This window comes from Aedes albopictus, chromosome 2 (assembly GCF_035046485.1).
Source record: "Aedes albopictus strain Foshan chromosome 2, AalbF5, whole genome shotgun sequence".
Classification (NCBI taxonomy): Eukaryota; Metazoa; Arthropoda; class Insecta; order Diptera; family Culicidae; genus Aedes; species Aedes albopictus.
In genome coordinates, this window is record NC_085137.1 from 378219661 (window position 1) to 378232652 (window position 12992).

The window sequence follows — 12992 nt, forward strand, 5'->3', positions numbered from 1 at the left end:
TTCTCTTCACCTCGCACAGCAACCCTTTCGCCGGTACCTATTGCTCTGCCCATAAAAAAGCAAAAGCTCCGACAGCAGTCAATACCAATAAATACACACTCAACACTTTGGTTCGAGTGGCTGGCTGTGAATCGGAAAGTAAAGAAAAGCATCATTCGAGGGAAAGTAAACCGAAGAGTGCTAAAGTTTGCGTCCGGTAGCCTCGAATTTTGCCACCCTGACTGGTGTCGCTGATACCTACCGCACCCCATTTAATATAATATAGCAAAATCGGAGCAGTTTCGTTCTCGCCTGTGTTGCTGGCTGGGGTTAAAAGTTATGGCTCAATATAGATTATTGAATATTTACGGGATTATAAAGAAGTGCTTGGAAGTTTGGTTTGCTGTTTTTGAGGTTAAGGGTCGTCGAGAGACGTGAAAGTTAATGGGCTTCTTCTTGATTTTTCTGTTATCGGGTACTTTTGGTTGCTGGGAAGTTTTATGGGTTGAATTAGGTTTTTGGTGATTTTGACGGTTTATTTCCATGGAGGGTAAATGGATTCAAATGGTTTTATAGATTTACTGTGAATTATAGTCTGTTATTTATGGGACTTACATTTCTATTTTCTTTTCATCTTTTGCAGCTTTTTGGCCCTCACATAGACTTAAATTACGGTGAGTTACAAATTTCCATTTTAATTGTCGTTTCAAAACCACCACCTCGCTGTGAGCATGCATGCAACCGAACACTCTCGTACCGAGTAAATGACCATCAAGAAATGTTCACACCATAACTGCTATTTATTTCCGTGCCATCAAACACAACATTGCATTACACCGCCATTTCCTTTATACGACCGACCCAACACTTGTACCGAAACGCAAGCATTACGATAGTAAATTTATGAAGATTAAAACGTGCAGCAGCGTGAAATTGCTTTGCTCTCTCACAGCAGGACAGTTGGCAGCGGCCAACACCAACACCAACTACCGGTGGAGGGGCCTAAGTGCCTCAGAAATGCATGACCATCAGCATCACATAGTATGTAGTTAGATGAGGAGAGGTCATGTAGTGGTGAAATAGCAACTCAGCATTACCCGGCACGAGAACACACCATAGGGGCTGCTAACGAGACATCCGTTGGAGCTGTTGATTGTAATTGGGAAAAAGTTCCCAAAAGATTAATTTTCATGTTGCAAATAAATAATTTTTCATCCAACTATCAAATATGGACCTCTCATCAGGATATGGTATTTAAGGCAATGTCTCGATATATCAGTTGTTTTCACGTTTCATGATCTAGGGAACAAGGGAGCAGTGCTATTTCTAGATTTTTGACCTACAATTCAGAATATTTCACGTAAAATATAAAAAGCAGCAATGTATGTTCTTTTCTAGGTTTTTGAGATATGATTTCTTGAAAATAAAAAACCATTTATGTAATTCAGTATCATAATTTCAATATTATACAACTCATTTGAGCATCATAATGGCCTACTTTTCCGCACTGGTTCATTATGCAACTGAAATGAGTTGCATAATGAAAAAAAGTTGCATAATGCTTTTTATGCAACTGATTTGAGCTGCATTATGAACATTATGCAACTCAAATGAGCTGTATAAGGAAAACAAATCATTGCATAAAATTTTGTATGGAACTCGATGCAAAACTCGATTTTTTCAGCACTCCTTGTACGACTCCTGCTTGAAAAATCAACTATTTGCAACTCGTTATCTTCTTCTTTTTCGTTCAGTCCTGAGCAGTGCTGAAAATTTCATTTCGTCATATCTAAATTCAATCACCTACAGCTCCTTTTAGAAGCTGAACCTAAGAACATGGTATATGAAAAACTTGTGCGGCTAGACCAGTTCTGCTAGAAAGTCACGGAAAAACAGCTATTTTTCGAATATTTAAGGTAAATGTCACGGCCTACCTTTGAAAAATGCCAAATGATATTCACCGTGAATATCATTTGCATTTTTCGAAGGCAGTCCGTGACATTTTCCTTAAATATTCGAAAAATATCGTTTTTTTTCCGTGACTTTCTTGCAGAACTGGTCTAGCCGCACAAGTTTTTCATATACCATATTCTCAGGTTCAGCTTCTAAAATGAGCTGTAGGTGATTGAATTTAGATATGACGAAATGAATTTTTCAGCACTGGTCCTGAGCACCCACGGTGGTGCAGAGGAACGAATTGAAAGATTTTCATCCTGGGCGATTGCCAGCCATCCATCGCCTTGACTTGTGGCCAGGTCAAATTTCTGTAGACTTGCTCGATTTTGTTATTGAGGCTGCGCCACCATGAGCCTCTGGGTCTGCCTCTGCTGCGATGTCCTGCTGGTTTCCAGTCTAACGCTTGCTTGCAGATTTCATTTTCGCCCCTGCGTAGACCCACCTTCACTTTCGCTCCCGAATTTCTGTCGCTATCGGCTTTTGATGACATCTACGATGAAGCTCCACGTTGGAGATCCAATTGTGAGTTCACCATACACGAATTATATACTGCAGGCATCTATTCATGAAGACCTGCAGCCGTTGAGTGTTCTCCACTGATACACTCCAGGTTTCACTGGCGTATAGCAGCACAGATTTCACGTTCGAGTTGAAAATTCAGATTTTGGTGCGTCGACTGATCTTATTGCTTTTCCATACATTTCTTAAACTCGCACAAGCAGCCCTCGCCTTCGTGATCCGTGCACCTATGTCGATCTTCGTGCCGCCATTTGGCTACCAAGATATTGCAAGCTTACAACATTCTCCACTGCTTGCCCAGCTACCGTGAAGCTGGAAGGGTTGACCGTGTTTACATCTAACGATTTGGTCTTGTTGACGTTTATGGTAAGACCTGCCGCTGAGGAGCGATTGGCAAGATCATCGAGCTTGCTCTGCATATCAGAGCACCGTTGAGCTAGGAGAGAAACGTCATCAGCCAGTTCGAAGTCATTTAGGTGCTCCATGGTAATGGGTTGCCACAGAAATCCACGATTCGGTTCACGGTCAATCGCAACAACCAGAATCTCGTCGATTACGATGAGGAACAGTAGATAAGATACATCCTTGCCTCACTCCAGCAACGACCCGGATGGGGTCTGAAAAAACACCGTTGATGATGATTAACCTGGGCTTGTTAGGGGAATATCTGTAAGTAAAAAGAAAAGCGTGTTAAGTACTGTTCCTTTGAATTCCACTAAGAATTTGTATCCTTTGACAGATACGTATTTCGACCTCAACTGTAAGGTCGTCTTCAGGGTCTTGTACTTGACTCGAGTCGAACAGTACTTAACACGATTTTCTTCGAATGAGTGTAATCAGTTTCGTACCTTTTAATTCCGCCCTATGTTGCTTATCCTTTGACAGATACGCGTATTTCGATTACCACTTGTAATCTTCCTCAGTGTCTATCCAGTGTCCAGTGTCCAGTGGATAACTGACACTGAGGAAGATTACAAGTGGTAGTCGAAATACGCGTATCTGTCAAAGGATAAGCAACAGAGGGCGGAATTGAAAGGTACGAAACTGATTACACTCATTCGAAGAGGGTATTCTGCTTAGAGGGTTCGAAAAGTCGGTAGAAGACGATTTTCTTTTTAAAACCCCGTTGTTAAGTACTCTGCACGAACATGCTCTGTGCTGTGCTTCTATGAGGCCGATGATTTTCTCAGGGACACCCTTGCCCACATGTTTCCGTGATTGAGACGGTCGAAAGCTTTTCCGTAATCAATGAACACCAGCTAGAGAGACTCTTGGAATTCATTGATTTGCTCCAGAATGATACGGAGCGTGAAAATATGGTCCACACAGGATCGTCCGGCATGGAATCCTGCTTGCTGCCGTCGGAGAGTTGCGTTGATCTACTCCTGTATCCAATTAAGGATCACTTTGCAGAGGACTTTGAGAACCATACACAGTATCATGATGCCAATTATCGCATACAGTGAGGTCACCCTTTTTGGGTACCTTCACTAAGACGCCTTGCATCCAGTCGGCCAGAAATGTCACACTTTCCCATATGTTGCAGAATAATGGATGCAGTAGTTGTGCGGATACTACGGGGTCAGCTTTGAGCATCTCAGCTGATGTGTGATCTCCTGAGCAATGGAGCTTCGCTGTTGACGCGGGTAATGCGTCGAACCCTTGGCGGATCATGCTGAGGTGTTGATGGCGTGACCGACACTTGAAAAAGGTTTCCAAAGTGCTCGAACCAACGTTTCAACTGGTCAGCCGGATCGGTCAGTAACTGTCCAGACGTGTCTTTCACGGGCATCGTAGCATTGATCTTAGTCCCACCAAGGCGACGTGAAACATCGTCTACATGAGTGTTTCACTTCCTTCTCGAGAGCCGAATGGCGGTGATGGGCAACGGCTTTGGCTCCTCGTGAATACGCTCGCTCTATCGCGGCTTTGGCGTTCTTTCGCTCCTCTATCTTCCTCCAGGTATCATTTGTGATCCACTGCTTTCTCCGAGTGCGTAGCTCACCCAAATTATTCTCGCCGGTGGCGATGAAGGCGTTCTTGATGGCGCTCCATTGATCTTCTACGATTCTACCTGCTGGGATAGGTTAAAAAATATAATTTGGACATGTATATAATTTGGACATGCACGGTGATGTATGCCTTGTTCCGGAGAGCTAATAAAAGTAGATACTTCTCAATATGGATTATTGGATCAAATATACCCTATTCTGGTGACTTACGTTGAAAAAACGCTTAACAATTAAGAATTTACTTCAAAATTATCGAAAATGTAAATTATTTCACTAAACCCCCTCAAATGCACAGGTACGCAAGACGACATACACTTCGCAGTCACATACAATATTCGCCTCAAAATCGTTGAATTAATAATTGTAAGAAATTTAAAAGCCTTATTGCATTGAAACATGTTCAATAAAGAAGCATTAGGCAGCCAATCTCTGACCATTCATCTAGAACGCTTAAAATAGGTGATGTCCGAAATACATTACAAGTTTTCTACTGTAAATATGTTTTGGTCATCTGACGAACTACATGGGGATGCACTGCGATTGCATACTTGGAGGCGTATTCTGTGGGTCTGGCGATATTTTCTCGATTTTAACAAAAACTGTAATAGTTATCAAAATAGATGCCTGTTAAGCGGAGAATTTGATTATTTGTAAGAACATATTTGTTAATTTATGCTACTTCCATGATTTAGAAGTATTCATGGCTAAACATTGAGATAAATTATATATACATTAGGGTGTCCAAAACATATATTCGGTGTCCAAAATGCAATTCTTACAGGCGAAATTGCGATTTTCTCAGCATAAAATGCTTTCGTTAAGGTTTTTGTCACCAGCAACACAAAGCACAATCATATTAAAAGCGTATTGGTAACTTTTCGAAATAATCAATTGCTTTCTAAGAAAGCTAGGTGACGATTTTTTCAACGTTGTCCTCAGCCTGTCCAAAATACATGAATTACCCTATCCGCAGCACGGTTCTCTAGCTCATCGACGAAGGATCTTTTCACCGCAGCGTCTTCCAGTTGGTGTGTGTTGGACCGGCGCACAGTGATGCGGCTCCATATAAAGTCTTAACATGAATTACCTTCACAGCTTATCAAACTTTGTTATTTATTACAATTAGTTACCAAGAAGACATTTTGACATCCCATGAGTCACATTGGCCACTTTTATGACTATTTCGGAATCCTGGTTCCCCCGGGGAAGAGGACATTTTTTGGATATTTTTAGAACCCATCTTACGACACGCCATTTTTCATGAATTTTAAAAATATGTACATTAGTAGTCATTTCAGCACCTTTTCTAGATGGTCATCTAGAAAACAAGAATATACTCAAAAGTCAAACGAATGAACATGTGCAAGTATACAGAACCGTCTAAGATTATTCTCTTAAATCGCGGCTTTATAAAACAATTGTTAATATTTGTGTTATATTGAGCAAAAACTAAGCTTGATTATTAAAAAATATTGAAATATAAATCATTTGCTGTGTTATAAATTAGTACCTAAAGTTGCTCAATATGTCATAACAATAATAACAATTAAATTAGTTATACATTTCGTTTTATCAGTAATTATTTTCGAATTTTTAATTCTTATTTTTGACTTATCCTAATAAAAAAAACTAGAAAAAAAATTATTTGATATCCATGCGTGAATCGATTGCTAACGACGATGATAATTATGAAGAAGCTTGTTGAATATATTACAAAAATTTTAACGACAAAAGGTTGAAGGACAAAAGGTCGAATGGATAAAAGGTTCGATGGACAAAAGGTAGAAAAGGCGCACATTTCCCAAATGAAGGAGAACGTGCCTCTTGAGCCGACCTACTGATGACAAAGAATGTCGTAGAACAGGCTATGAATTAAAGAAGAATAAACCTCTGGCTGATATATCAACAAACAAAACGAAATCAGATATAGTAATAAAGTATAATGTGGAGAAACTGCTCATCTATCCAACTTTTCAGGACACGTGGCGTTGTAGAAAAGTACAGCAAAACCGAAAAACCTCGCCCATCGTATATAGCGTAAGCGCGGTGCAGTTTAAGAAGCACACACGTGCGCGTTCTGAAGGGTTAGGAAGATCTTTCAAGGAGATTTCTTTGGTAATATTGACAGACCAATTAAAATAATCTCTGGGACAATATAGGTTGACGTTTTTTATTCAAGATTAAAAATATAAGAAACAAATGTGTGCCGGGGCCCGTGGCGCAGTGGCTCCACGTTCGCTTCATAAGCGGATGGTCAATGGTTCGATCCCAGCCCCGACACTTCGTCAGTTGCTCTTCCCGCCGAGAGCGGCTGGAACTTGACCCTCTTTTGAACTCTCTTAGCTCAAATGGACAAAGATAATTGGATATCGGCTAACGGCAACACATAATGCACGACCCCCAATCGGGCTGCAAAAGGAATAAAAGCCACACATCATTTCGTCATCGTGCTCATCTTTCTACCAAGGACAGGGTAGAAAAGTGAAGGAGCACAAAGGCAAACCAGTTCGATATAGTAGAATAAGAATATAATATAATACATTAAGGCGCTGTACAAAGTGTAAGTGCAGCCGCCAATTGGAATCGCTCACGTAGTGCCCTAGTGGACAGAAGAGCTGTAAAATAGGTTAAGTGAATAAGAATAAAAAAAGAAACAAATGTATTATTCGTAAGTATGCTAATTATTTTTTAGCATTACTAGAAAGAATATTATGTTACCGAACGGTAACATTTTGGTTTGTATATATGGTGTGGGACGGTAGGCGAAATTATTGTTATAGTTAGATAACGATTGATTTAAATGGTGCGGGCGGCTGGGAGCTAACGCTTCAAACGCAGCCCGGCGAATGCGTGGCCGAGTGACCGCGGTTGAGGTGATTGTCGGATACGGCAAAACGCAACACGGACAGCATTGGAGATGAGTGACTGTGGTGGCAGGAGACAAGGCGATCGTGCTCCGAGGTGAGGAGTTGCTTTTTGGCTAGCAGACGGTGAACAAGTGCGAAAATCGGTGATCGTCTCGGAGTATTTTTCGGTTTCAATACCGATGTTGTGCACCATTTTCCGATACTGAGATCGGCGCGACAGTTTACCGTGCTTAAGTCTATACAATTACCAGAACGGCAGCGCGTCGGCCCTCGGGCATCGTCGGATTCTGTACGGCTAAACTACCACGACAGCGTGGCCACACCGTAACTCCAGCTGTGAATCGGCCACGTGAACCGTGCCCCGTCTACCCTGTTTGGCCCTATACACCAACAGCGGGACAGTGAACAACCCTTCCTCGTAGGGCCTGGAGTCCCTAACAGCGAGTCTGCTTAGAGAGCTGAGCCCCGTTGGATATCGTCCGGCTATACACCCCAAGCGCGTGGCCGTACCAAAACTCTAGCAGTGAATCTGCCCCAAGAACTGAGCCTCGTTTGGCCCGATACACCAACAGCGGGCCGTTCCGGCCCTTCATCGTAGCGCTCCGCACCGGCAGCGATTCGGCCTCGTGTCAAGCCTCGTCGGGTCTCGTCCGGCCATAGACCCCGACCGCGTGGTTCAACCGGCCACTAGCAAGTTTCCTCACCAATCAAGTCTCGTCGTACTTCGGCCGATCACGTAGCCAAGCCGGATCTTCATCGTGGTTAGTCCGCCCTCGTCAGAAGGGATCACCGCCACCCGCATCGACGTGCGGGTAGACATCAGCGTATTACTATCGCCCCTCGCTTCCGACCCCTACGAGCGGCGAACGGATCACCCAGAACGTCGTCTGCCTGCTGTAGACGAAAGCCGCCGCTCCGAAGCTGCATTCATTACCGCCCGCTACCAAAGGTTTGATGGAATATAGATTCACGTAAGTTGAAATTCTTCTTTTTTATTAGGACTCCCACATCCGAAACTCTCCCCTACTCAATCGCCCTGGGACCCGGGAGTTAGAAGACGGCCTTGTGTGCCCACCCCGGAAGCGGCCGAGGCTCAGACCAGCTGCTTGGGGCTTAGGCCAGTCCCCGTCTGGGACCGCGCAACTACTCCCGGGGTCAAAAGTTGTTTCAATGGCGCCCAACGTTAAAGTAGGAACAGGTTCCTAGGAGAGAAAAAATATTCTCGAATATTTTTTCTTCACTAGTAGTGGGGGAGTTTCAAATAAATTAGATTAATTTGAAAGTCACTCTGGTCAGGCTAGAGACGGAAAAACTGCGTTTTGTTGTTCGCGTTTTCAAAGCCGCTTGGCAAAGTAAATTAAAATTGCGGAAAGCAACGCGAGTGACCCTTTTACGTCACTTCAGCTATCGAAAAACGATCCAAACGAATTTGTAAATTCTTCAGGCCTTTGGGTGTTTGAAGTCGATTATTTGTTTCGCGATCCACCAGTGTTAACTGCGAACAACGCAGCGGTGACGAGAAGTAGTACTTCCACCTTGCATTCAGTGTCCCGCGGAAAACCTCGTGAAAATGCCACCTCGCGTATCCGTGTCCGGTCCGGACTTTAGCGTCCTTTACAGGGGAATGAGGGTGGACCATCTGAGCCCAGGGGAACTCGATTATGAGCTCTTCCTTCGAAACGTTGTCATTGCAGATGACGAATCGCGTTGCAAACGTCGCCGTCGGTTAAAGCAGATTTTGAAAAATGAGCGGGAAGGTCACGAATTCATAATCCACTATGATCAGGACCCAGAAATTGATCTGGACGCGTGTAGATATTTGTTTCGGGAGCACGAAAGGACTCTTTCCAGACCAGCTAGTGAACAAGAGAAGAATGTTTGTAAAGCTCGCCTGTTGCACTTGGGCCACCGCCTCGCAGTGGTCAAAAATCACGCGGTCGGTGAATTAAAGGTTCAAGCGGGTGAAGCCTTTCGCAGCGTGCTTGATCTTTTTTCGGAGAATTTCTGGTCCGATGATGCTTTCTTTGCGGAAAGCGGAGACGAATCAGAGGAAGAAGATTTGCTGGACGAAGCGGCAGGAGGGACAGAGCCACCGCCGTTGCCCGATCTTCCGCCACAGACCGGAGCTCGGCCGAAGCAAACGTATATCAGTACAGATCAGTTCAATCAAGCAATGACTGATGTTGGTAGCTTGATCAAGGCACTGGCCTCTCAAATCAGTGGGCTGAGGGAAGAGGTTCAAAAGCTTTCACAACCTGCCACGAATCCTAACTTCAATGACACCAATCCTTTTCGGCAACTGCCGAAGGGGGCCGATGAAGTGCCCACTGCTCCGAGAGTAAGTGCGTCTAACTTAGATAGAGACACCAGACCCACGGTGGCTCCGAAGGTCTCCTTTAAAAGGAGCGCTGGTTTCCCGGAGTCTACCACAGTGGGGGAAAACTTATTAAGCAACTCTTTCCAACAGAGACTGGATGATTTATCATTCACGTCCTCCGTTCAAGGCAATACTCAAAGTGCTGACAATCGTGCTCCCCCCAGAGTGCAGTACAGTCAGCCGGTTTACCAAGCAGCTCCACAGCGAAAGGTAATCCCGGTGTCCCAATGGAAGATAAGAAAATATTCAGGAACGGACCAAGGTCTGGGGCTGAACGATTTTCTGTCTCACGTCCACCAGTTGGCAATATCCGAACATGCGACTGCCGATGATCTTTTCGATTCGGCAATTCATTTGTTCGATGGTGCCGCGTTGAGCTGGTACACAGCACGCCGCAACCGAAATTCGCTTTTTGGTTGGAGCCATTTGGTTCACGAACTCAAGAGTGAGTTCCGGCATCCCGATTTGGATTCCGTGCTCCGTAGTAAAATATACCAAACAAGACAACAGAAAGGCGAATCGTTTCAGCAATTTTACTTGCAGATCGATAAGCTTCTTCAAGCGATGAACCAACCAATGACAGAGCTGGAAAAGGTCGAAATCCTCAAAGCCAATTTGCGCTACGATTGTCGAAAAGCGCTGATTGGGAGAAACATCCAAACTCTTCAGGAGTTGGTCAAAATAGGGAAAGATTTGGATGCCACCGACTTTTCCGCTTTTTCGAAAGTGTTCGGCCTCTCCACCCGACAGAATTGTGCAATTGCCGCAGGAAACAGCAGCGCGGCGGGGTCAAAAACTTTCTACTCCCGAAATCGATCAACAGATCCGAGGAACGCGACGAATCAACCCACGAGAACTCCTAAAACTACTTTCAGCGGTCAGAAGGGATCGTCAAGCAAACCTCCGAACGCACCATTCGACTCTAAAAATCCTGAAAAGAGTTCGAACAAAACGTCTACTCCGAAAGAGACCGCCGCCGGTCCAAGTAAATCGAGCGCGTTGTTGAGAATGGTGTCCAATTATCGACCCCCGTCAAATGATGAATGTTTCAATTGCGGGGAGGAGCATGATCTCTCGGATTGCCTCATCCCTCGCCGAGTATTCTGTGATGCGTGTGGCTTCAAGGGCTTCACGAGAAGTAATTGCCCGTACTGTTTAAAAAACCAGATGAGGAAGTCCTAAAGACGCTGGAACTTCCTCAAGCGCAACGTGAAGACGATTTCATCAGCTGGATCTCCGAACTTGGCCAGTTCTATGAACCACGTTCGGAAGAATCAGATGATGAATCACCTTCACAACAAATTCATAAAATCACACTCAACAACAGTTACGATGATCGCCCTCATGTAGAAATCACCATTTTTGACACCAACGTGACGGCGCTTCTCGATTGTGGAAGCAACCTCACGTTCATTAACCAAAATCTCTACGACCGATTCCGACGAGTTAAACTCAAAGAACCTTCCATTCCTGTTGAACTCAGAACGGCAGATGGTTCCCGTTTAGAGATTCTTGGAGAAGTGCTTATTCCGTACACTTTCAATGGAAAGACTCGAGTCCTTCCCACGTTGGTTGCTCCGGCTCTGACCAAAGAATGCATCTGTGGAATGGACTTCTGGCATATTTTCGGGATATATCCGGCGGTCGCTTCCATTACGGCGTCTTCGCCGAAGCCCCCTTCAGCGTTACAATCTCCGAAAGTAATCCTAACGGATAAGCAACAGCAAATTCTCGACCGCACTAAGCAACTTTTCAAAGTGGCGACGGCGGAAAATTTAGATACGACGCATCTGTATGAGCATACGATAACTCTGAAGGAGGAATTCAAGAACTCTAAACCGGTGCGATTGTATCCGTATCCGATCGCCCCAAAAGTTCAGGAAGGATTATTTTCTGAGCTGGAAAGAATGCTTGACCGTGGCATAATTGAAGAGTCGAACTCGGACTGGTCATTGAATATTGTCCCGGTTCGAAAACCCTCTGGAGCCATACGTCTTTGCCTTGACGCTCGCAAACTCAACGAGCGAACCGTACGTGACGCTTATCCCCTTCCGCACCCTGGACGCATACTTGGCCGCTTACCGAAGGCTCGCTACTTGTCGACAATCGACCTGTCGGAAGCATTTTTGCAGATCCCGTTGGCTCGAGGATCCCGCCGGTATTGTGCGTTCAGTGTGCAAGGGAAGGGGATGTTCCAGTTCACCCGCCTGCCATTCGGTTTGATCAACAGCCCAGCTACGTTGGCCAGGTTGATGAACCGAGTTTTGGGTCAGGGTGCACTGGAACCGAATGTCTTCGTCTACTTAGACGATATCGTCATAGTGACGGAGACATTCGAAGAACATGTACGGTTGCTCGAAGAGGTTGCGAGACGTCTACGGGAGGCTAACTTGTCAATTAAGCTTGAGAAGTCTCACTTTTGCTTAGATGAGATACCGTTCCTCGGCTATATCCTTTCTTCTCAAGGATTAAGAGTCAATCCCGAGAAATTGAAGCCGATAGTCGAATACGAACGGCCTAATACTATTACAAAGCTCCGACGGTTCTTGGGGATGTCGAACTATTACCGGCGATTTATAGCCGATTATAGCCAGACAACCTCGGCCCTTTCCGAACTTCTAAAAACGAAGTCCAAAAATTTGAAATGGACCCCTGAAGCCGAGGAAGCTTTTCAAGAAGTCAAAGCTAAATTGATAACGGCCCCCATCCTGGCCAGTCCAAATTTTGACCAGGAATTCATAGTCCATACAGACGCGAGTGATTACGCCATTGCTGGCGTGCTGACGCAGAAAGTGGACGGTCACGAACGAGTGATTGAATACTTTTCTAAAAAGTTAGCCACGCCAGAGCGCTCCTACCATGCTACGGAAAAGGAGGGGCTCGCTGCCCTTCTTTCCATAGAGCACTTTAGAGGGTACCTTGAAGGGAGTCACTTTGTGCTCGTAACTGACTCTTCCGCTTTGACGTTTATTATGCGTTCAAAGTGGAAGACGTCGTCCCGCCTCAGTCGATGGAGTCTGTCCCTACAGATGTTCGACATGACTATCGTCCACCGCCGGGGCAAGGATAACGTTGTCCCCGACGCGCTGTCGAGAAGCGTCATGGCCGTGTCAGTGAAGTCGGAGTGCGACTGGTATACGTCACTTAGGCAACAAGTGGAAGAAAACCCGGATGACTATCCGGATTTTCGAATCCAAGACGGCCAGTTGCTGAAGTTCGTCTTCAATGACGATTTCGCCGACCACCGCTTCGACTGGAAAATTATTCCCAGTCCCGAAGCGC

At 44.9% G+C, this 12992-nt stretch overlaps 1 protein-coding gene across 1 annotated transcript in view; it reads left to right on the top strand.

The window, feature by feature from the left end:
- The first annotated feature begins 568 nt into the window (after window positions 1–568).
- Window positions 569–12992, top strand: part of LOC109425682 (uncharacterized) — a 112549-nt gene continuing 100125 nt past the window's right edge. Inside the window, exon 1 of the mRNA XM_062853030.1 lies at window positions 569–653. Within this exon, the coding sequence (XP_062709014.1) occupies window positions 584–653 (70 nt within the window). The 5' untranslated portion in view covers window positions 569–583. The remainder of the gene's footprint in view (window positions 654–12992) is intronic.